The 25,541-nt window shown below is 36.1% G+C and overlaps 2 protein-coding genes across 3 annotated transcripts in view; one reads left to right on the top strand and one right to left on the bottom strand.

Moving 5' to 3' along the window:
• Window positions 1–4,442, bottom strand: part of LOC128213511 (calumenin-like) — a 28,133-nt gene extending 23,691 nt beyond the window's left edge. Inside the window, exon 1 of one of the 2 annotated variants that reach the window (XM_052919279.1) lies at window positions 4,424–4,442. Coding sequence is in view for 1 of the 2 variants with exons in the window: in XM_052919277.1 (XP_052775237.1) it covers window positions 4,224–4,260 (37 nt within the window). In the remaining variant the exon portion in view is untranslated. Of the gene's footprint in view, window positions 1–4,223; window positions 4,349–4,423 lie in introns of those variants that run through there. The other variant, XM_052919277.1, reaches the window with a different exon arrangement.
• Window positions 4,443–4,572: 130 nt separating this feature from the next.
• LOC128213510 (RNA helicase aquarius-like) overlaps window positions 4,573–25,541 on the top strand; it is a 41,271-nt gene continuing 20,302 nt past the window's right edge. The window contains exons 1-20 of the mRNA XM_052919276.1: window positions 4,573–4,682; window positions 5,580–5,747; window positions 5,976–6,035; window positions 6,495–6,571; window positions 7,292–7,337; window positions 8,307–8,381; window positions 9,609–9,740; window positions 12,275–12,343; window positions 12,827–13,004; window positions 14,214–14,392; window positions 15,752–15,865; window positions 17,596–17,699; window positions 18,172–18,274; window positions 19,191–19,311; window positions 21,089–21,181; window positions 21,361–21,488; window positions 22,987–23,086; window positions 23,386–23,553; window positions 24,247–24,353; window positions 24,665–24,834. Of these exons, the coding sequence (XP_052775236.1) occupies window positions 5,637–5,747; window positions 5,976–6,035; window positions 6,495–6,571; window positions 7,292–7,337; window positions 8,307–8,381; window positions 9,609–9,740; window positions 12,275–12,343; window positions 12,827–13,004; window positions 14,214–14,392; window positions 15,752–15,865; window positions 17,596–17,699; window positions 18,172–18,274; window positions 19,191–19,311; window positions 21,089–21,181; window positions 21,361–21,488; window positions 22,987–23,086; window positions 23,386–23,553; window positions 24,247–24,353; window positions 24,665–24,834 (2,135 nt within the window). The 5' untranslated portion in view covers window positions 4,573–4,682; window positions 5,580–5,636. The remainder of the gene's footprint in view (window positions 4,683–5,579; window positions 5,748–5,975; window positions 6,036–6,494; window positions 6,572–7,291; window positions 7,338–8,306; window positions 8,382–9,608; window positions 9,741–12,274; window positions 12,344–12,826; window positions 13,005–14,213; window positions 14,393–15,751; window positions 15,866–17,595; window positions 17,700–18,171; window positions 18,275–19,190; window positions 19,312–21,088; window positions 21,182–21,360; window positions 21,489–22,986; window positions 23,087–23,385; window positions 23,554–24,246; window positions 24,354–24,664; window positions 24,835–25,541) is intronic.

The raw sequence follows: 25,541 nt of genomic DNA, 5'->3' as shown, positions 1-25,541 counted from the left end.
AACGGTTTGTTTATTCAGTTTCCTAAAGTCCACACAGAAGCGGTACTCATTGGTGTTGCCCTTCTTTACCATCACAATTGGCGCATGATATGGTGATGTTGACTCCTCGATGATTTTGGCCTTCAGCATATCGTCAAGAATCTCATCAGTTTTCCGACGCATTTCCGGTGATTGTCGGTAAGGAGCACAACTCACAGGCTTGTCATCATTTGTGTGGATTGTATGGTAATGCATGTGTGTTTCATCAAGTTCTGACATGTCCTTTGCAAAAATATCCCTATTCTTTCCTAGCAATTCATACAACTGTTGTATTTGGTTCTCAGTAAGATCAGTTTTCCCGAGGTTGATGCCTAAGTCTTGAACTATTTTCTTGTAATGCTCGGTTGATGGAGGGGATTTGTTATCGGCAAATATATGGTTAATGTTTTCTTCTGATATTTCATGGATATTGGATTTGGAAATTTGTTGCGCCTTGGCTATGACAGTTCTTGGATTGAGAAATACCGGTAAACTTGTTGGATTCATGAGCTTGCATGTACCTCTGGCTTTATATACTACACATATTGTTTTTCCACCGACTAAAGAATGGGCCCTCATCAGGTTCAACATTGGTTCAAGTAGCGGTATAGATCCTTCTGGGAATTTTGCAATGCTAACAGGAATAATTGTTTCACTATGTGGAGGTATGATGACTTCTGAATTTGTGGCAGCAAATGCCGCAGGAGTGTTTTTGTCTTGGAAGGCACTTACAGTAATGTTCCCAACATACGCACTGTCCCTTGTAGCCTCTGATTTGCATGCTCTCGGAGCTGGTATTGTCACTTTCATATTTGCAAAGTCAGCTTTCACCTTATTCGCTCTTAAAAAGTCCATTCCAAGAATAGCTTTGGCATGTAGAGTCTCAAAAATCCTAAACTTTTGTTTCATAACCAGTCCTTCAATATTCACATCAAGAATAACTTCACCTAACACCGCATGTCTTTCACCACACACTCCAATTATAGCACCAATACTTGATTGAATAATGTTTGCCTTTGGAGCTACTTGTCTTAACAAATGATTAGATATACAAGAAATGCTTGCTCCACTATCAACCAGACAAGACACAGTATTTTCACCGAACTTAACATTGATGAAGTTTCTATCAAGACTCGTAGTAAACTTGATTTTAGGTTCATCTTTAACATTTGATGAAAAAGTTGAGCAGACCTTTTGGCTACAACACCATGTTTTGCGTTTCCTAGGGGCCATTTTGCCTATTTGGTGTTGTTTCAAAAATTTACAACAAAGGTAACTTAATTAATTAAACCTTTAAAATGACAATAGTTAAGAATATTAAAACCACCTTAAGAGTTGTTACAAAATTTAGTAGGATTGACGTAAATTGGCTCAGAACCTATGAGTATCGGAATCACACATAACTAGTAAGCAGGAAAGCAAGTATATACAGTTTGTACTCACCATGAAATGTCAATGGTTTGTTATGAGATAGTCACTGGTTGTTGCTGTAGTTGTTCCTGTTGTCCTTACTGGTCAGAGGTCCCTTGCGTCAATGGTTCAGGCATAGACTCGCTCTCTCGGCCTGGTCCTGTGGTTCATTAGGTCCTATGGTTTGGCCCGTCGAAAAGCTGACATCATAATGGGTTCTTTTGGACATGAATTTAATCACCTCAGATCTGCTTAAACAAGTCACTGTTTAACATTCAGTATGAATGGTACCCGTCTATTCTCCACCATCTCCTGTCACAGGGCTGGAACTGGCGTCAGGTTCCTTGGGGGGGGGGTTGCATTCCTGATGCGCAGTCTTTCGCTAAGACTTGGGCGCAAGCCCGCTAACGCGGTCACAGGGGGTACTCCGAATAATTGGGGAATTAACTCGGTAGAGCCCCTGTGCCTCCTCGCTCTTAGTCCCTGCTAACAGACACCGTTGGTCAGCCTTAGAGTGATTCTGTTTGGCTGCTGTAGTTTCAACACAGAGACTTGTTCAAGTTTTCTGTTTGTTTATTTGTGTATAAAGTTCCTTTCAACTCAGAGATAACAAATAAGAAGTAACATTAATCCAATTGTAAATTCAGTGTAAAGGTTTGTTTCATGTACAGTTATATATGAAATCTTCATATGTGGCTGGACTATTTAGAAGTCTCTGGTTATGCCACTGTGGCTACGGTTATGCCACTTAGAAGAATTCAGGTGTTTCCTAATTGAAAGTCAAAAATCCAGAAAAGTCCTTTTTTCTTTTCTTCTAAAATTCTCTATAAGTACCTATTTACAAAAATGTCCTCACCCAATGATAAAATGGTAGGAGGGAACATATTAAATTCAACCAATTAAAATACCTTTAACAAAAAAGGAAAGGGCCCTATGGCCAATTAAAACTTATAATATAATTATGCAAATAAGAAAAGAGAGTAAGACTTGTTAATTACTCTAAAAACTTTGATGTCTAGGTGTCAGGTGGCTCACTGCACCATACAAAGAAATGTGCTAAAATTACTGAATAAACAGTAAGCCAAAACAAGATTAAACAATTGCAAAAACAACAATAGTCCAGACTCAATCCATATTATCACACCCCAAAAGAACCTAATTTCTTTAACCAAACACAAGAGATTAAAACTGAAACTGCAGAATACTTTTGAAATAGTTTCAAGATGTCTTTTGATACATAAAAACAACAACAACAACAACTGCAATATTAAACAATTAGCAATTTTAGCAAAATGAAGAATTATGCATTAAAAAAATACATAAATAATTTCACCTTAAATTTGCCTTACTACAGATTCGACAATTTTGTTTAAAATTCCAGGAGATTTTTATAACTTCTTGGCGAGCATCATTTTAACTTTTAGTACATCCAAAAGTATCTTATGGTTTGTACTTCTTAATAAATCACTTATATTTTTTATGAGACACAGTCATGCGTATATATATCATATTATGTATATATAAATGATGCCATTGTAGAACAAAATATTTCCAGGGTTCCCTTTGGGTATTTCACCACTTTACATCAGGGGGAACTTTACATCAGGGGGAAGCTCCTGGGATTTAAGCATTCGAAGAGCCTATGACTGCATTAAGCCATATCTGTATTATTACACAAATATAGGTCATTTAGATCAATATTTTCAACCTGCTGGGGGATATGGCATTTTGTTTTATGCGTGTTGATAATGATGGCCACAAAATTTTATGTTGGGGACAGTTAAATATTTCTTCACATTTTTTTCCAATTAATTAATGAGCATTAACCAAAAATTAAGACCTGAGTCAACAATATTTGAATTGTTTGTGTGGCACATCCCAAACAATTTGAGAATGGATTTCTTTCAGCATATCGGTCGTCACAATTTCTTTTTCATTATGATAAATTTACCTCTAAGGAAGTAAAGAATCCCCCCAACCCCCCCCATCTACTTATTTATTCTAGTTACATGTTTAGCTCAACGTTGGGTGATTTAATGTCTTATTTTTTTTAGATGATAAGCAGTTTTTTTAATGAAAAAAATGTGTAAGATGGTATTTGAAGAGTTAGGCTTTTTATGTTTCTAGTGTGTCAACTTAAGCCTTGACAAGTTACATATCAAATTGCCTTTTTGCCAGATATTCACCAGTCAATTGTATACACGCCCCCCCCCTCCCCCAAGGTCGGGGGGGGGGGGGGGGATATATCGGGGATAGCCGGGGAAATGGGCTGTATTTTTACCTTCTCGGTGACCCCCAGTGCTAGGTGAATGCAGTGGTTTGTCTTCATACAAAATGGGCCCTACCTAGGATCCCTGGGGTGCGGGGGCGGGGATTTTACCATCAGTTTGTCCCCGCACGCCAGAGATTTCATCCGGGTTTGGCTGGACCAAAAGTCCCCGCTATTCCGCGGACCTGGGATGTGTGGTTACAATTGACTGGTGAATTAAAATGTCCATGACTTTGACATTACAAAATCAGTGAGGGTTTAACCAATGACCCAAATTCAAACCAAATAGTCCTTTATTTTCTACCTGAATCCTGTGTAACTAATAATGTTTAGCAAGTTGGCGAGTCTATGTACATGATAATGCCAAATTTTAAGTTCCTGCATACCCCACAGAATTGTTAAAGTCCCAAATTACTCTTAAAAATCGTCTGAATACTGTGTTTTTAATCGCATTAATAAAATTATATTATAATAACTTTACCGTGACTGTGAACCTGCGGCTACTATAACTATCTCGGATACTTACGGTTATAAATAAATTTTATTCGTGTGATGTGAAACATGCTATGAATGTTCAATACAAGTTTACTTGTCAATACAACGTGTCCAAGTGATAGTGAAGATTCACAAAGATCAAAGGTTGATTGCCAAATTTACACAGATAATCTTGCATATATACTAAAGATATTTCAAGTATTAAATGTTGTATTGGTTTACCGCGCTTACCAAACTTTCAGGAAATTCTATGCATTTATAAGGGGACATTGTTTTTTATACTTAATGAACAAAACAGTAAAAATTCTAATTAAAACAATTCTGTTTACCCTGGTTGGTCAAATTGCAAGAAGAACAAATTACGTTCACACCGTCACAGACGCTTTTCAATTTTAAGCGTCCAGCGGATTTAAACTTTGAAGAAACGTTTTCTTTTCTGAATTTTAAATTTCACTCTTTATTAAGACTCGGGATTGTTGTTATTTTACAGGTGAAATATTCAATTGATAAAATCAATTCACGGAGATCATTTCACTGAATCCTTGACTGTTTTTATTTTGTAAAATTTCAAAACCTGTTATCCGAAATATATGCTGTCCGAAATTTGTTGACAATTTAATATTTCTCATCATATTTTGTGGTTCTGCTGTAAAAGTTTGGGCAAATCAATTGTCAGAATAGTTAAAAATCAATTATTAAGTCAGTTTTTAGTTTATACAGTGAGTTCAAGGCCTGTTATTGTGTTGATTAGGAGTACATGAAATTGTTGTTTTGTCGAATTTTTGGCTTGTTGTCGACTGTGATCTCTTTGTACTTTTGACGAATCAATTCACCGTTGCCATCGCATGGTACTAATGCTCTATGTACTTATACACTTCATACTTGTTAATTTAGTGATAGGCACTTAAATGGATAGCTGATGTTTACATAATTAGTTATTGTTTATATGTTACAGTATTTATTATTTTTTAATCTCTTCTAATGAGAAACGCTATTACCATTCCAGTTTCATTCAGCAGAAAGAGTTACTAAAGGGTATCAAACTCCCCAAAGCTCTAAGGGGGGGATAAAATCTCTGATCAAACGTCTGACAGATGCACTTACCACTTAGCAATATCCACAATAAGAATTTCATTATTTATTGTGATAGGGCTATTCTGCAAAATATGAAAAAGCCTACCTTTACACCAATTTACAGACTTATCAACATAGTTTGACTAGAACATTGTTTAGTTTAAGTGCAAATTGCACTTCTCTGTTGCAATGACCTAAAGTTTGATACACATTTTATTGAATGATGACATATGATGTTTTAACATTGTTTTGAAAAGTTGTTTCGGTTAGCTTTTATACCATTTGACTTTTACTTACAGTCTACATTTTACAGGTAATGAAAGCATTTTAAGCAGATATATTTACACGGGTTGCTTCAAATCGACTCAACATGAGTGAAGCAGTAGCCAAAGCACCAGTCCCAGGTGCGAAGGTACAAAGTGGACCTAAAGGGGTCGGCACGTTGACTGTGGAACAGATTCAGGAAGACAGAATTACACAGGTCAGAAATAAAGCTGTTTTCTTTGGTTTGAACACTATATATATAATATAGAACTATTTTTCAACGCCATCTTGAACAATTATTCTTTTTCATTCTGCTTTTTAGGTAAAAAATACAGATATCTTTGGATGAAAGCAACAGTTTAAAATGGCAAGTTATCTAGAGAATAAATTATAAATTTTGATTTGATTGTTATAGTGCATACAGAATGTTATCTATAATTTGCAGTTGGCAGCTGAGCTATGGTCACAAGAGGCAATGAAATCTGGACCAACATTCAGACCAGAGGTAAATTAGCATGAATACCATCAAGCCTTTTCAATTTCGCAAGGTTTATTCATGGAGTCGCAATAAGGGATTTGTTCTTTTTTGAATTTAACTCATTTTAAAGCATGTATAATTTTCATCAGTAGGCTAAACATTAACCTTGGCAATTACTCAAAAACTGTTAAAGGTATTCAAATGAAAATTGGTACACATGTTACTTGTGACAACACACTAATGTACAACAAGGCCCATAACCCTTGCCTTGAAATCATTCAGTTATGCCTCTTTTACCAAAATAAATAACAGATGAGTGCCAGCATTCCTCTTAAATACAATATCTATAAAAAATTCATTGTAGTCTCATTATCATTTAATAAGTGCTGAAAAGTTTGAGAAAACTCACCACAGAATAATAAAAATCAATTCAGTTTCCTTTTTTGCTTTAACAGACATTAACATATTTGTATTTCTATTCTACAGATAGTTGAGGAGGTCTATGAGAAAGAGCTGGTCTCTTCAAACTTCTCAACAAAAAGAATCATGATGCTGGAATTCAGGTAAATACTTGGCTGCATATGTATAGGATAGTAAAGGAATAGTGGTGAAATGTTCTAACTGGGTAAACTTGAATGAGATGTCAGACAAATGTAACTGTTTTGCTTCATAAGTAGAATGAGGGTATAAGAGTTATTGAAGGGTGCTGCACCCTTGCATTTTTGGTAGCACCTTTCTACCCTCATGGAGACCCCTAAGTCTGCCTTTATGGAGACCCCTAAAACTACCAGTCTGCCTTCAAAAAATTAAATGCTTAAGATGATCAAATATTTATTTCGCTTTGATTATAATTTATAATATGAGACAGACAAACTTTACATATTTGGCAGTTGAAACCTGATATTGTTTGCAATAAACACAATTCCTAGCATTTTCTGTCGCGTTCACAATGTTGAAGTTCTCCACAGTCCAATATAATATACGTTTTTCACCCTTAGCGCACTGTCCCTCTACAGAAGCACCCTGTCTAATGTGGCTAAAAACTTAGTAGTAAATTAACTCTGTTATTTATGTAAAAATGAAAAAAATGTACATCTGACAGCACATTGAATAGAAAAATACTGGAGTATATTTTTATATAAGTATTTGTCAAAATTGTAGCCTAAATGTCAGACTTAAAAAACCTCATCTGAAGTTTACTGTCTTTCGATATCATTGTTGTATACATGTTTGATTTTGGGTTCTTGATTTTATTACTCCACTTCACATTATTTTTTTTCCAGTCAATATTTAGAGAACTACCTATGGCCGAACTACGTTCCAGAAAAGGTAAACTCTTAGAGTATTTTAGTGGGAAATATCCCTTGCACTTCAACCTAATATAGCTGAATCTCAGTTATGTTTTATATTCTGAGAGCTTAATAATTTCACAGTTTCTTGTATGTTTATTTATGTCTGAATGTAGATAAAAGTGTTTTTTTTTAGCTTGTCTGATTTTCTGGGTGGCGTTGGCATTCATGTCATGCAAAAACTGCACCCTTGCACAAACCTCAAAAACCATTCATGATATTCAAATGAAACTTGTTACAATGTTGTCAGAGATTTGTAAAGCATAACTCTGGCTTTAATATTTGTTAAGATCTCATTCTTCTTTACTTAAAAATCAGACGTGCATTTGTGTTGGCTTCATGGTGCTTTTGGTTATTTTCCAATACAGTTGAACACCGCTACTCCGAACACCGGTTATCCGAAAAAATCGCTATTTCTAAGTTATTTTTTGATCCCAATTTTATTCGTTCTTTGTTTTACTATTTTTTTAATCTATAATCCGAAATCACTAGTCCGAAATAATCTCTATTCCGAATTAGAAATTACGGTTCCACTCAGGTATTTCACATCTATTTATCAATCCTTATTTCAGACTTGATCATCTCATAGTTTTTCACACCATACTGCGAATGCACGTGGGCATCTGCCTGAGGGTGGTGCTTTTATTTTGTTTAAATTTTTAATGCAGTTTTAATAAAGAAGAATAATAACGAATAATTTGTCATTTATTAAACAATAATTCAACAAACATGTATAGGAACGATCAGTCAAACTGAATGTATCGTATTGGTAACGTGTGACCGACATTGCAACCTTCACGACTTATTATTTCACGTCATCTATCATTCGCGAACTTATTTTATGAAAATTGTTTATCCGAAATATCATTATTTCGAAATAAATTGTTTGGTCCCTACGATTTCGGATTAATGGTGTTCAACTGTAAGTTGTTTCTGTGTTCAATTTCAGTCAACTGACAGCCACATAATGTCGACAATTTTGATTGTGAATGAGAAGTTCAGAGAAAGAGTACCCCCATGGGCAGTGAGTTGATTTGTTACTTGTAACGAGAATGATTTCTTGTATCTTTAAATAATACCTTTTATTGAGCCAATAAGCACTGCCTTAGTCTTTTCTATAGAGAAAAACTGACATCTATTTCGCATGAACAGTGTAGCATTATGACATCATTGTTTATTATATTCAGGCCCCTCTGATTGGACGAGAACTAAGTGGCTTACTTGATGATTAATTACATGATATTCTTTGACATAAATTGAAAATGCTGGAAACATACTTCTTTTCTTAATTTTACAAGAAGTACTTTATTACTTAAATTTAAAATTTTTAAACCAAAAAAAAATGTGATATAACTATAAGAATAAATCCTGTGTTTCTTGTGTTTATGCAGTATGAATGATTGGTTGCAATCTGAAAATTTCCCAAGAAGCACTGGCATAATTAAAAAAATCACAATATCAGGCCCAAGTGTTAACACTGCATGAACACACAAAAAAGAGGGTTATAATTATTTGTAGAACATGATGGGAGTATAGATATGACATGATGTATTTATATAATGTATATCTATTGGTTGTAAGCATGAACAAGAGCTTGTGTCAAAAATGTGTAAAAAAACATGTGTCAGACAGTATGGTATTGTAATAAGTACTATACTACTACCAGAGATATTGAAATTATACAAGACAGCTTTAGGGTTCATCTATATTTTTAATCATGAGGGTAGTAGATGATGTTACTGTTTGGTACCAATTTGTCAAGGAAAATGTTCAATAACTAACGTGCAGTATACTGGTAATTGCATAGCATTGTAATTTATCAACAAGCTAGTTACTGAACTCCTAAGCTCCGCCTTCATGTTATTCAGTTAACTGTTCTATTCTAGGAGATTATATATAGACGAAAACAACTGAAACACTCTAAAACTAATGGTACTTGAAATATTAATACATATCAAACTCATATCTGTTTCCTTGTTAGAAACCAGTGTTGGTGTCCATTAAAAAGGCCATGAAAAAGTGCATCTGGGTCACAAAACTTTGTTGAAACTACACATGTACATTCACAATGACAGTTTTTCTGTTCTTGTATGCATTTAAATACAAAAAATAAACTTCCTGTTCTACATAAATGTGTTTATAACCATATTGGTCTTAGACAGTGATTTAAGATATTGTTAAGTTATCATTGTTTAAAAAAGATGTAAAATTGTCACTGGCTTCCTTACACATATTTTATGGTTGTTTTCAGTGTTTTAAGAAGAAACCGGAACATTTTGGCGGAATGTTTTACCGAGTTCTACAGATGACGCTGGGAAGCTCTCGGTCTCTACGAGAACAAAAGTTCCTCATCGTGTTCCTGATACACTGCTTCAGAAGCATCGTAAGTTGTTCCGAGTATGACGTATGTGGCATAATCAGACAAGGATGATGAAAATAATTGTTTTCGCATTAGGCCATACTAAATAGTTTCTATGTATAGCATCAACCCTTAGTAGGAAAAACTATCTATCCGGAAAAAACAACAACCACACCTCCCTCCCCCACCCCCGCAAAAAAGAGACTAAATGAGTGACATCCTATGTTGAATATAGACACCAGAGTCCTTTCAATTGTAAAGCATATTCCACTACATAATGAGTTAAAAAAAACACTTGTATTTCAGTGTGTTGATCATAGGAATCACACAGAATGCATCATTTTCTGATATCAAATGCCAAAAATACTAGTACAAAGTATGATGCATGTTGTTTACACTTGTGTTCTCAAGTCGGAATAATAGTATAAGAAAATTAAAAATATTCGGCCAGATTGTAGATCATATCAAGTGTTGCTTTTTATGCCCCCGAAGGTGGGCATATTAAAATCGCACCGTCCGTCCGTCCGGCTCTGTAACTTTCCCTTGTATGGACAGATTTTAAAATAACTTGCCACATGTTCCACATACCAAGACGACGTGTGGCGTGCAAGACTCGTGTCCCTACCTCAAAGGTCAAGGTCACACTTAGTGTTTATTCACAATGGAGTGCTGCATATAAGGACATAGAGTATAGGTTATCGTGTCCGGGCTGTAACTTTCTCTTGTATGGACAGATTTTAAAATAACTTGCCACATGTGTACCACATACCAAGACGACGTGTCGCGTGCAAGACCCGTGTCCCTACCTCAAAGGTCAAGGTCACACTTAGTGTTTATTCACAATGGAGTGCTGCATATAAGGACATAGAGTATAGGTTGTCGTGTCCGGACTGTAACTTTCCCTTGTATGGACAGATTTTAAAATAACTTGCCACATGTGTTCCACATACCAAGACGACGTGTCGCGTGCAAGACCCATGTCCCTACCTCAAAGGTCAAGGTCACACTTAGTGTTTATTCACAATGGAGTGCTGCATATAAGGACATAGAGTATAGGTTGTCGTGTCCAGGCTGTAACTTTCCCTTGTATGGACAGATCTTAAAATAACTTGCCACATGTGTTCCACATACCAAGACGACGTGTCGTGTGCAAGACCTGTGTCCCTACCTCAAAGGTCAAGGTCACACTTCGTGTTTATTCACAATGGAGTGCTGCATATAAGGACATAGAGTATAGGTTGTCGTGTCCGGGCTGTAACTTTCTCTTGTATGGACAAATTTTAAAATAACTTACCACATGTGTTCCACATACAAAGATGACGTGTCGCGTGCAAGACCCGTGTCCCTACCTCAAAGGTCAAGGTCACACTTAGTGTTTATTCACAATGGAGTGCTGCATACAAGGACATAGGGTATAGGTTGTCGTGTCCGGGCTGTAACTTTCTCTTGTATGGACAGATTTTAAAATAACTTGCTACATGTGGTCCACATACGAAGATGACATGTCGTATGCAAGACCCATGTCCCTACCTCTAAGGTGAAAGATACACTAAGTGTTTATTCATAAGGGAATTCTGAATATAAGGACATTACAGTGTAGGTTGTCAAGTATGGGTGGTATTTTTTTATGTTCAGAGGCAATTTAAAATAACTTGCCATATGTATTGACACGTAAAGGCAAGATCAACTTTTCATGTACTGACCTTGTTCGTAGGTCAATGTCACATTCGGGGGCATTCGTCACATACTGTGACAGCTCTTGTTTCCATCTTGAAAAAAGATCTGTCAGCAGAAGTTTAACATACAATTAATTTGGTTAAACTTATTATAAGAAGGTTCCCAACACCATCAGTGACCCTTGCCTGTTGAACGCAAAAGTTTCAAGCAAGAAAATGATGTATATTTAAGTATATAGATAAAAATATCACCATCTCTTATTGAAACTGCCACATGAGGTAATATAACATTTGCTCTTATTCAGTTTGAGATTGAATGATAATTGAAATGATTTATATCAGTAACTAATGCTTAAATGGTGATCATGAATGTCATTTAACAACAAAATCTATTAACTTTTTACATGGTGCCTGCTAAGCACAGCTGACACATGAAGATTACTTTGTCTGGCGGCCTCAAGTGGCGGCATCCACATCAAACTTTCGTTTATGAGCTTTTAAATAACTTGTTGTAGAGTCTTCAAACTTAGTAGTAGTCAGTAGATGACTCCTATTGCTTTTAGGGTCAGTAGATCAAAGGTCAAGTTCATACCGAATTACTGAATTCTACTTTTGCATGCATATCTCAGTTCCGAAAACAACGTGTTTTTTTTCTCTGAAATACAGCCACCTTCCTTATTCTCAATCATACTTATAAATGTATTATGTGAAAATAAAATTTCAAATTTTATTTTATATTTTTATAAAGTATTGGACCCCCAAACCATTTTTTTAAGCATCCCCATTTCCAAAATGGGGGGGGGGGGGGGGGGAAAGCCTGATTAAGAAATCAATGTTTGACTGAAGATTACTTTTCATATTATTTACTTTTGTACACTCTAGGAGCTGGACCTGCTTCGGGAACAAGTACAGAGGCTCGTGTCCCTGCCTATATGGACATGTCTCCTTCAGGTAAGGATGTGCTCGGACTTTAGCTGGTCTATAATTTTTTTCCAAAAACATATTTAAGTATTGTCACAGTCTTGGTACTGTCAACATAATTATTGATGTCATTTTTCAAGGAACATTAATAGTGAACATGTTTATTTCACAAATGAAGTCTTTTTAAAGAAGACTCTTAAAATTTAACAATGAATCCTGTATACATGTATTTTATTTATGAACCTTGATCCTGGTATCAATTCCTGAAAAGGTTGAAATTTCAAAGAATGGTGTAGTGGTATATATATATATATATGTATCTCACAAACAAGAGGTTCTGGGTTCTGTCTCCCTAAGGTGAAGTATCTCATGGCCTCTCAAATTTTTCTCCAGTACTGTTTTCTACCAAAAAATCAAACATGATTTTATAAGCTATCAACTTTCACGAAAATCAAGCAAAAATAAATGAGCATAAACTAGTTATCAAGAGTTTTCTCCTGTTTTATATCTTAGGGTAAACGAGATGAGCTTTTCAAGTCCAACCCAAAGTACAAGAAGTTCTTCAACTTTATCAAGAAGAGCGACGCAAAACTTGACCCTGAACAGCGACAGAAGGTGGAATTTGAGAGAACGTATCTTCATAATGTCATCAAGAAATACATCGATATTCTCAACTCAATACCGGAGAAAGGTTAATTTCATAATTTGGTTGTTTCCCATATTTGTTACACCTTAGGACTATATTATCTGGACAAACTGATTAAGAAACAATGGTCATGATACGATCTTTTCCAGGGACTATATTATTTGAAAAAACCCGATTTTAAAGAGAAATAAAATCATGTTACTTTCAAAGGAGTCTTCGAAAAACCAGTTATGAATAAATTGTCATAGTACAATCTTTCAAAGAACTATTCTCAAGGTCTTCTCTCTTGACAAGCCGAACGTCATTCATATAAGTCATGTTAACAACTTTTACTTGGTTTTGTCCACATAATTTAGTCCTATGTTGTAGTTTAAAAACAAGGAGTTTACTAAAAACTTCTTGTAAGTGTTTAAATGTGTAAGCACTTTTTACATGCTACATATACTAGTTTAAAAACTAGTTAACATATTGAAACTGCTTACCCAAAAGCATGGTTATATGTAAAGAAAACAATGTTGCGAGTCTTACATGTATAAGAAGGCTTGTTAGAATTGGCTTTACGCATATCATTCACTCAAGGATTGTAAATCAATTTACCTGGAAGGTAACAAAATAACACTGCAACTTTGAAGTGTATCACTAAGTATGAGTATACTTAATAGAAAGTGGGTTCTAATACCTCCATATGGAGGTTTAATAATTGAACTTCAGTAAATTTTCCTAAGAAATTATATTTGAACAATTTTATTGTGTGCTGTGGTATTGTTGTCCGCCTCCTACTGGATAGGTGTTGGAATCGAGCCCCACCAGGGATATGTTCTTTTGGCGTCTCTATATGAACACCAGTTCTCGTTTCTACCCAGGAAATGGACTCGAGAGTGATTAACAATAGAGCTTGAAGATATTAGTATACAAATGAAATAAAATATTTTATTTTTGACTACAAGTTTACCTTCTGAGAGTTAGAATATCTGCCCGTTACAATTTCAATGTCAAAATAATTCACACCCATGTCTAAAAAATTTTTATGCAATGTACAGCCTTTAAGAGGTAGTTTTCCTGAGCAAATTATTGTTTTCCCAAAAACTTGACAAAAAATTCAAAGAAAAATAAAAAAAAAAATCACATTTTTTGGAAAACAAACAAAATCTCCACATGACAAGTAAAATATGTATAATGTATAATGATGGAATGTAATAATATACTCTACTGGCAATAGATATTGTCTTGTTAAAATTGCAAAATTTGATTCAGGTGATGTCCCCACGGAGAAGGTGATGTACTGCGAGCGATTTGTTGAGTTCTTGATCGACATCGAGGCTCAGTTACCTACGCGCCGGTTCTTCAATGACCTCATGGCTGACACCCATGTTTTGACGATCTCTTTGTTGTCAAATCTGGCACGTCGTGAGGACGGTACACTGTTCACAGAGGTTTGTCTTAGCTCCCTTGATTACATGTTTAATTTGTGCAGTATTTGAGCTAAAGATCACTATTTACTTAAAAGGTAATATACGACCTTATTAAATTTTGTAACGTGTAAGGTACACCTGCTTAGGATTCTGCACCAGTTGACAATGAGTCAAGGTTCACTTAAGGTCAATGATAACCATGACATTGACTAAAGCGTCTCTTACGGTCAACGACAACCTTGACATTGACTAAAGTGTCACTGAAGGTCAATGACAACCTTGACATTGACTAAAGTGTCACTGAAGGTCAATGATAACCTTGACATTGACTTAAGTGTCACAGAGGTCAATGATAACCTTGACATTGACTCAAGTGTCACTGAAGGTCAATGACAACCTTGACATTGTGTCAAGTGCCACTGAAGGTCAATGATAACCAGGACTTTAGTATCACTGAAGGCCAATGAAGAAGAAAACATAGTAAACATGTAGGAAGTGCTAAATGTATTTGATGAAAAACATCCTATATAATATTATGGAAGCCTCACAGCTTGCAATGGTAGTGATAATCTCAAAATGTTCATATAACATTTCAAGTTTAATAACTGTCAAAACACTCCACTGTTTTTGATTCCACACTCATTCCCGCTAATTTTTTTGATGGTTGCCTTAGCAATAAAGTGAAAAATAATTCGAAGAACTTAGCAATGTTGAATGAGGAATCATGATGTTTTAGATTTATTCTGGTGATTTTTTGTTGGATAAGAAAATTACTTGCAAAATGTGTACATTTGAATTAGAGATACAGTCAAACCCCTTTAGCTTGAACTCCCAGTGATGGCGAAAATACCTTGAGCCTCAGGAAATTCGAGTTAAGTGGGAATGCTTACATTCAGTAGAAAGAAATTGGTCCTTTACATCAAGTTTGAGCCAACGAAGAAATCGAGCCAAGTGAGTTCGAGTCTAGAGAGTTCGAGCCAAGTGAGTTCGAGCCAAGTGAGTTCGAGCCAAGAGAGTTCGAGTCTAGAGAGTTCGAGCCAAGAGAGTTCGAGCCAAGAGAGTTCGAGCCAAGAGAGTTCGAGCCAAGTGAGTTTGAGCCAAGAGAGTTCGAGCCAAGTGAGTTCGAGCCAAGTGAGTTCGAGCCAAGTGAGTTTGAGCCAAGAGAGTTCGAGCCAAGAGAGTTCGAGCCAAGTGAGTTCGAGCCAAGTGAGTTCGAGTCTAGAGAGTTTGAGCCATCGGGGTTCGACTATCTTTTCATATTCTTTTTTAAATATCTAAAATTGCTTGCTTGTGAGACACAATACCTTGCAAAAATTAAAATATCACTTTCTCCTCATTTTTGTTTACAACATGTTTAAATATTGAGTGTTTCATTTTCAGCTGTTGGAGATGTTAAAGGTGTATGCTGAGTTTGAAATTGATGAGGGGACAGGGGAGGCCCTTACCGTCCATGATCGCATCGATAAGCACTATGATAGGGTCCTAGCGCTACAGGTACATTATGTTACTTTGGGAGCATTAATTTCAATAAAGTACGAAATCAACACCCTGTCGCATCCAGAAAATACACACAAATGTAGGAGAGAAACCCTAAATACTATGTATAGCCTGCATGTCAAAAAACATTCAGAAATCATCAGGAAAACACAAATTTTTTTTGTTTATTTCTGCAGTCCAGAAAAAAATACTTGAGATTTACCAAGTCCACGTAAGTTAATGGTTTTTGGACATGAAAAAATGAAGTAGCATTCCAATATGTAGTATAAGAGTCATACTGTTAAAAAAATACTGTCAATTCACACAAAAATCTGTGTTTGATAAACACATGACTATGGTATTGATTATTAATCACTGTAAGTTGTAAGGTTTTCTCAAAGAGTCCTTGCTCATCGGGTATGGCGGTACGGTTTTTGCTTTATCATACATGTTGTCAAAGGTCACATTTAAGCCTGAAAGGTCAGGGTGCATGACCCCTAATATCCTACCGGACAGTCATTAAGCCTATTTGGCAGAGGAGGTGTGGTTAATTGGGTTTTAACTTTATGAGGTCTGCTCAGGCCAGCAGTTTTGAATTGTGGCTTTTGGTGTTATATGATTCTGATAGTGGGACAGAAGAATTTGTCCATTGGTTTCTCATTTGAGAATAGATAAATAAATTTCATATACGATGACAAATACTTCCACGAATAATTGTGTTATAATAAGCCATTTGAAAGTATATATCCACCTAGGTAATGGATATTTCCCGGCTTATGTCCATCAGAAACTCCTACTATGATAGTAAACTTGTAGTAAACAGAAATCGGTAGTGAAATTCAATTGGCTGTTAGAGGGTCATAAACATTCAAGATCTGTCAGTCAACATAGCTGGGAAATTTAAATTTGTTTGATAGTTTTAAAAAATATATTTGAAATTAGTATTTATAACTGTTTGAAACACTTGAAATTCACAAAATATGTTTATAATACATTTAATAAACCATGTGACAAATTTAAGCAATTTATGTTTGTTAATTATTTGCTAATTTGAAAAAAATGTACTGGCAGTCTGTAACTCTGTATAGCAAGTCAAGTCTGAAGTCAAGTGAAATGGCCATTTTTCTGACTGTCTGCCTTTAATACTATTACATTTACTACTGGAAATAAGACTGACTGACACATATTGTTTTTGTTTGCAATAGAGGTATGTGTAGCCACACATACATTTTAAAAGTTGTAGTGCTAAGCTCGCTGATACTACAGTTTAATATTAAACTCTTTCCTTGTACTATCAGACATATCATTCTAAACAGTTAACCCGGTTGTCTAGTTAGCGCAGTGGTAAGCCCATTCCCTTCTCACCTAGGCAACCCAGTTTCAAATCTTGGCCTAGGAGCATGTGAGTTTTGTAGGTAGTCGCCAAGCTAGACAAGTGGGTGTTTTCCGGGACATCCAGTATCCCCCACAACACAAGACCACACTCTTGCACAACAGAGTGAATTAGTTTAAGTTAATATAACTTTCTTCACAATTGTTATTAAATAATTAAAAGTTTAAACTAACCGTAAATGTGTTCAATGTACATGTACCTGGATGTACACAAGAAGAAGACCAACATACCCATTCCTGTACTAGAAGCTTGTTTGGAACCTCTTTAATATGGTGCATTGCATGAACCAGCTTTTAATTTGCATCCTATGCAATAAGAATAGTTAAACTGATACAAGAATTTCTTGCATTGACAGAAAGTTGCGTTCAAGCACTTCCCGGACCTTCACCAGTTTGCAATCACAAATGTTGCCAGTGTTGATACAAGACAGGCCCTCGAGAAATACTTCAGCCCTCTCAGGTATAGATGCTTTCGCTTAAGTTTATTTTATACCAATATTGATTTTTGTTTGTTTTTATGATGTAAAAAGGTGATGGTAGCCTGGTCCTCTGTGTTGTTGGCTTTCACAATCTTTAATCTTAGCTGTAACACACAATTTTTTCAAGATAATACAATGAAACTTAGTACACATGTTGCCTCTAACACACATGTTAAGGAAGGTCCATAACTATGGCTTCCATAAGTGGTAAATTATGCTTCTTTTTGACTGAAAAAAACAATAGCACCTGTTTGGGGTGCTCTTGTTGTTAATAGCTCAATAAAGCAAATTAAAAATCATACTTTGTCCGTCCATCCGGTGATAGACCAAAGCTTGTCACCAAAATGTGTCTGACGAAGATGCAATCAGGGGGCATAATTATATGCGATTTGAAAGCAGGCTTGCAATTAAATCTTTCTTTGACCACTATCTTATTATGACTTTTTCTTACAGTGCGAATGCTCTGCACGAGGTTCTCTATCGCATCAACATGTTACCTGCCTTGGACGACGGCCAAGAATCACCATTTGACAAGAACTTTATGCTTGAACTGCTGGTAAGTGTACTAAACTCCTTGCATCGAAACCCCTGATACCCTACTGCACTATGTTTTGTTGTGTACAATGGATGACTTGGCTTGGAAAATTTCGTAATCTTGAATAATTAAAGATGCACTCTTACTAGAATTACCACAATTAATATAATTGTTTTAATATACCAGAAAGGATGAATAAACGTCAAAAACAATGGTTCTTATGAGGGAGACTGAGTTTAATTTGAAAGAAAGGTGGAGAAACCTCGGTATTTCTAACATATGAAATGATAGTAGATCAGAGTAAATCTTTTAGCATTCACCAATCATTTAATATTTTTGCGTTTTCAGCTAGTAAATACACGGTCATAATCTTGTTATTAGTAATTAATAATTTCAAAAAGTGCATTGTATAGTAGGTAGTTCAAGGTTTATCACTCAAAATTTGTTTGTTATATATGTGTTTGTATTGATTTTTTAATAAGAGTGTCACTTTAATAAGGCAGGTTTATTGGTTTCAAGATTTGGAAATATGCACAGATACCCAAAGTAATGATTTCCTGTAGAATAAGTATTCTGGTGAAAGCTCGAATTTAACTCAGTCCGCCAGGCCACACAAATTTTAAAAAACCCGCTGCTTAGACCAGCCGCCTTTGGAGACAACTGACAATACAGGGTTATTGAAGAGTATTTAATTGTAACATGCGATTTCATTGGAAGGTCAGTTTTCTCCCCTGCCTCATGCATATTCAATTAAACAAGATTCTGTCTGTAAATTCTCCCACGGTATGTATAAAGTGTAACAGAGGAAAGTACCTTGGTTGTAGACTATGAACTTTTTTTAGCTGCTCAATATTTCGAAGATGTCTGCAAATTTTGTGTATTCTAAAGCAATAATTGTTTGATACGGATTGATACAGTGCCCCGTATTATTCCACAGATCCGTGAACATGAGCGCAAGAAGTCACAGCTCGAACAGATCAATGAGATGCCGTTGTATCCAACGGAAGACGTCATTTGGGATGAGAATATTGTGCCGACAGAGTATTATAGTGGGGAAGGTAGGAGTGGTATTATTTATTGAGGATGTTAAATATGGTTATTCAGTTAAGCAGATGCCACTCAGTTCATTGGAAGGTGTGATTTGGACTTGAATATCATGCCAATAGGGAACTATTGCAGTCATGGAAATAAGACTTTAAGATGAACAATTTTTATAATATACTATTGCTTGGTATCAAATTTTTTAAAAAGCCCTGCTATATAAAATTCCGAATCTGAGCAAGCCCAGAAGACATTTTACCAGTGCAGGGCTTGTGTTAATATCGACCACTGTTACTGGTGGACAATGTACATAAAGAATACTAGGTTAGTTGAATATAGATCAAGTTTATCATGTTAAGCCTAATAAATAGTAAGCACAAGCCTTGATGAGTGCTTGTATTTTTGGGCAGAGCATGATTACCATAAATGACTGGTTATAAGACGCACTTTTTTCCCTCAGATTTCGATGTAAAGAAATGCCTGCGTCTTACAACCGGTAACAAGCTTTTGACATTTTTTTCTGAGGTCGATTTCAGGCCGAAATTGGCTCTTTAGAAATAAGAAATTCAGAAAAAAAAATAGAATCAGAATCGGTACCGTTAATGACTTGGTATTAGGACGCACTTTTTTCCCCTCAGATTTCGATGTTAAAAAATGACTGCGTATTATAACCAGTAACAAGCTTTTGAACCTTTTTTCTTAGGTCGATTTCAGGCTGAGCATTTGTTTAGATTTATGTAGAAAGGGATGTTACTCGTGTCATATCGATCGCGTATATACGGGTTAAAACGGCAAAACTTTGAAGATGGGGATACGGTATATCGTAAAATGTTTATAATTAAGAAAAAATATTACGATTAAAATTATTATAATTATTCAATATTATTTTGAATATAAAAATAACTAATCATGCATTTAAATAAGTAAAGCTGTGCACTGTCAAATTATTATTTGTCAGTTGTACAATGAGGTGTGAAAAACTCGCACTGCCTTTAAAGCTGTTTAACATACCAATACTACAAACTGTCCGAGCTGTAACTTTGTCATACAGGAAGGTATTGTCAAATTACCTGGCACATGTTTTTGGTACATACAGAGGATGTCGGGTGCAAGACCTTCAACCCTACTTCAAAGTTTGACAAGGTCACACTTGGAGTTATATCATTATGGAATGCTGCATATATGCAGCACATAGAGTATAGTTGGTTGTGTCCTAGCTGTAACTTCATACTTAGAGGAATCGTAAAATTTTCCAGGCACATGTCTTTGGTACATATAGAAGAAGTGTAAGGTGTAAGACCCATGACCCTACCTCAAAGTTCAAAGTCACACATGGAGTTTAATCATTATGGAATGCTGCATATATGCACATAGAGTGTAGTTGGTTGTGTCCTGGCTGTAACTTCATACTTACAAGAATTGTAGAATTACCTGGCACATGTGTTTGGTACAGAAAGGCCATGTGTGGCATGCAAGACACACACCTGAGATGGTTTTCATTACCACCATTGTAAATTGCAATATCACAATATAAATATAGGTTTCCTTATTCACAGGTCTGAATTATTGAAACATTTTAAGTCTATTATAGACTATTTGGGGATTTCTTCTTCCCAGATGATAATTTACTAAGAATACTGCTATAACACACCTTCTTTATATAGTTTTCTGATTTTCTGACGTATGCCTAGCTCTATTTTGGATTTTGTTTCACATTTGGTAAACAGCAAGTCATTGTTTGAACAGTTGATGAACAGTCACATGATTGCACACAACATTTTACTTTTTGTTTAGGTACACTTGCCCTACCGAAAATCAACCTCCAGTTTCTAACGCTACACGATTACCTGCTGAGGAACTTCAACCTGTTCAGATTGGAATCCACGTGTATGTTTTTAAGTTTCTGTCTTATTCTGCTAAATATTGAAAAGGGAATTTTAAAATTTAAGATCCCATGGCCAAAGCTTGAGTATTTAATTTCAAATCTATGAATTATTTTTCAATTTTTGACTAGGTAAGATTCTTGGGGCAAAACACATTTGTTGAGAAAATTCTTTATTTATCAGACGAGATTCGACAAGACATTGAGGATGCAGTATCACATATGAAACCATGGCAAGCAGAGGATGGTTCAGCATATTTCGGGGGATGGGCTCGCATGGCGCAACCAATCGCTGGCTTCTCTGTTGTAGAGGTAAGGGATTGCCCTGTATGGCTCTTTCTGTTGTTTATGTCAAGGATGGGTAGGGCTTGAGATATGTTTCTGGGGTTGGGCGCCCATGGCTCAACAAATCGCTTGCTTCTCTGTTGTAGAGGTAAGGGATTGCCCTGCATGGTTCTTTCTGTTGATAATGTCAGGGATGGGTAGGGCATGAGATATATTTCTGGGGCTGGGCGTCCCTCACTCAACCAATTGCTGGCTTCTCTGTTGTAGCGGTAAGGGATGGCCTTAAATGTCTCTTCCTCTTGTAAATGTAAGGGATGGGTAGGGCATGTAAGTAATTTCTTCATGAATAAGTAACCTAATGAAACGGAGCCCAGCAAAAGCAACTGTGGTTTCTTATTCATGAATACCAGTACTTAATAAATTCTAACAAACTTAGTGTTTGCCCCTCCAAAATTGCATCAGCTTTAAAATTAAGCTGTGCAACTGTCAAATAGACATTTCAATCACTGCAAGATATTATGAAATTTTATTTAGCGTTAACACTGAAATGGCGCCTTTGCATCAGTAGGCTATGTGCATGCGCAGTTATAGCAATTTACCTAATCATGAAGGGACATGATTTGCTGAAAATGTAGGGCTAACACTATGTTGTAGAGGTAAGGTTTTGGGTGGGGCATGAAATATTTTGAAGGTTGGGCACTATTGGCTCAATTAATTGCTGTATTCCCTGTTGTAGAAGTAATGCACCAGTCAATTGTACCCCCCCCCCCCCTTCCGGTCTGGGGGTATACCGGGGTTAGCTGGGGAAATGGGCTGTTGTTTTACCTTTCAGGTGGCCCTGCAGTAACGGGTGAATGTGGTGGTTTTGTCTTTGCTTTAATTATAGCAGGGAATGGGCCTTACCTTGGGTCCCTGGGGTGCAGGGGCATTTGTAGGGGATTTTACCAAATGTTCATCCCAAGAGGGCGGGGATTTAGGCCGGGGTTGGCTGGACCGAAGTCAAAGTCCCCGTTATTCCCCAGACCTGGGGGGGGGGGGGGGGGGGGCGAGTTTACAATTGACTGGTGCATAAAGTGGTAATGGGTAGGCAGTTGGTTGAACATTAAATTGCGGGAGGAAGGTATTTTCTGTATATTATGCCAGTTAGCAACGGTTCTTATCAAAATACAGAGTTACTGTCTTGGAATTTTAATCTTTGGGTCCCAGGAACATTATTGTGAATTTTTGATTGGTCCTTAGCAGGTTTTGGGGGTCCTTGTATATGGATGTATGCATTTGTTATTAATTATTATTAGATAAATAGTGTTAAGGGTACCAGAGATGCACATAAAGTCGGATTAAAGGGGACCCTTTCCTTAAAATTGCACCAGGGAAAAAAACATTTCCATCTAGGAAGTCTTTGAAAAAAAGTGTGAATTTATCCATTTTGGATAATTGAAGCCTCATTTTGTTTCCCAGCATTATAGCCGAGTACCAGATTAAAATAGGAACCAGTATATGATAGTTTGTCTTTTCTTAATTCTAGGTAGCGAAGCCTCATGTTGGAGAAAACCACCCGGCCCAAGTGCGAGCAGACGTCACCCTCACTCTCAGTGTGGTTCCCAGCATTAAGGCTGAGTGGGAAGGTAGGATTGGGAACCAATTATTTACTTTCTAGTGTTTGTATTTAAGAAATTAATGATGGCCATGATTCAGAAATAATTCTCATTATTTTTATGGAAACATGTTTCAGACTTGGTCATTGCGTACATGTATTTTCTAAGCAAATACAAAATGAATGTTTATCGTTCTTGACCATGATAAGTATTGGAAAATTTTGTTTGTAATGTAGAATATAACATGATGTTTAAAATTACAGTCATAATATTTACTCTACATTTTGAATGTTATGCAATTTTTTTAGACAGTTATTCCATTTTTTCAGGTCTGCGGAAACATGATGTAGCTTTTTTGATCACAGTGCGCCCGACAAGTAAAATCGGGACAAAGTATGACTATCGGTCCCCATTCATACCGCAGGTTGGACTCATGTACGTCCGCGGGTGTGAGATTGAGGGTATGCTGGACGCAGAGGGGAAGGTCATTGAAGAAGGTATGATAGTGTAGTGGTTGAAATTTAGGTATACGTTTAATTTACAGTCCTAGGAGCAGTTTTCATATACAGTCAAAACCTGTCGGCTTGATATCACAGGGACTGGTCAAAATACTTCAAGCTTGCAAATATTGACAGAGAGTAAAACAGAATCAGTCTGTTACATTCAGTTCAAGTCAACGCAGAAATCGAGCCAAGCAATATCGAGCCAACAGCTTTTGACTATATAGGAGATATTTTTAACAGTATTGTACTGTGTTGAAATCTCCCTTAGTCATGATGACTGTGCCTGAGAATTTATTTTATTGAAATGGCTCACAGTTTTCAAGCAATAGTCTAAACTTTTTTCAATTGTTCTTTTATGAAAGAAACAGCAAAAAACAATAGCATACACATGCAAGCTGAATTCTATTTGAATCACAGTAATTCTTTACTTTTCTGCAAGCCTGAAAACTGTTATAATATATTAGCTTTTTATCTTTAGGCTTCTGTTTACTTTGATCATTGTTAATGTTTAAAAAAATTAGTGTAACCATGTCCCCAAAGTTTTTACCCTTGGTAAAACTTGAACAAGTTTTGGCATCAGCTTGTCCATGAAACGATAACGAAAGAAAATAATGGGTAAAAAAGAAGAAAAACCTTACCAAACTAACATTGTGTACATTAAAAAGTTGCTTTGATTTCAATCCCTAGGTCCCGAACCAAAGCCTGAGTTATCAGGAGAGATGAGAACGTTCCGTGTTTGGCTCGACCCAAACCAGTACCAACATGACATGGCTGCCACTGAGGATGGTCAGCAGGTACAAATCATCTTCACAGTTTATGTTATTGTTAGTGAGAATTAGAAGAAAAAAATAAACAAAAGAAAATTTGATCAGCATTTTGCAGAAAACAAAAAAAAGCCAAGAAAACATAACATATGACTCTATTGTAATACTTGTGCATGTTTTGATGCCTGAAGAGATATGGAACTGATAAAAGTGATATTTCTTTGCAGAAGATAACACATCTGAATTGATTCACTTATACATGTTAGGCTTACATGATGAGTAATAGTTACATTTATGATTCCAAAATTAGGAAACAAGTTATTTCCAAAATAATCTTTCAGGATGTATATGAGACGTTTAACGTTCTGATGCGTCGTAAGCCGAAGGAGAACAACTTCAAGGCCGTGCTGGAAACGATACGCGATCTCATGAACACAGACTGTGTTGTGCCAGACTGGTTACATGATCTTATTCTCGGATATGGAAGTCCAGACTCCGCACACTACTCACAGTAAGAATATACTTCCAGATTGTCTGGTTTTGTGTCACATGCGAAGCATAGTAGATACATTGGGATTACTTTCTCTTGGGTCATTGTCTGTCTATATAGCCAGCGTCACACTTCCTTGTCCAATTAAAAAAAAACTTGGACTAGGCATAGACTTGGTATGCACATTAGTAATTGTCAATAGATGATCATATTGATTTTGAGGGCAATAGGTAAGAGGTCATGGTGACCATTACTAGAAAAAAATATGTGCGCTCCAGACGGGCGACAGATTTGATTTGCGGAATACTAGTTTTAAGAAGAGACAATTCGCAACTTATGAACACAGGCTGTTGTGCACGACTGGTTACACAATCTTCCCCTTGGATATAGAAGTCTAGATTCTGCAAAAAAAACTTACAGTTAAGATATTTTCAGTTGAAAACTGACATGATAGTTGAAATGAAAGCAAATTCATTGATTGATAACATTATTGATTGAATAGCAATGTAAAGGAATAAGAACATTTGAAAACTTGATACTTGCTTCAGAAATGTGTTTGAAAAAATTGAACAATCTCATGTATTTCAATAGACTAAAAAACATTACTTTGAAAATTGATAAATGCCTCAATTAATTTCATTTATTCAAACTAACAAACTGGTAAGCTAGGAACATATGCACTATTTTGTTCAGGTTAGCTTCTTTTCATTTTTAGGACTAGCAAATGT

This window comes from Mya arenaria, chromosome 13 (assembly GCF_026914265.1).
Source record: "Mya arenaria isolate MELC-2E11 chromosome 13, ASM2691426v1".
In the NCBI taxonomy this organism is placed as follows: Eukaryota; Metazoa; Mollusca; class Bivalvia; order Myida; family Myidae; genus Mya; species Mya arenaria.
Note: the sequence above shows the minus strand (reverse complement) of the source record. Positions and strands in the feature narration are given on the sequence as shown.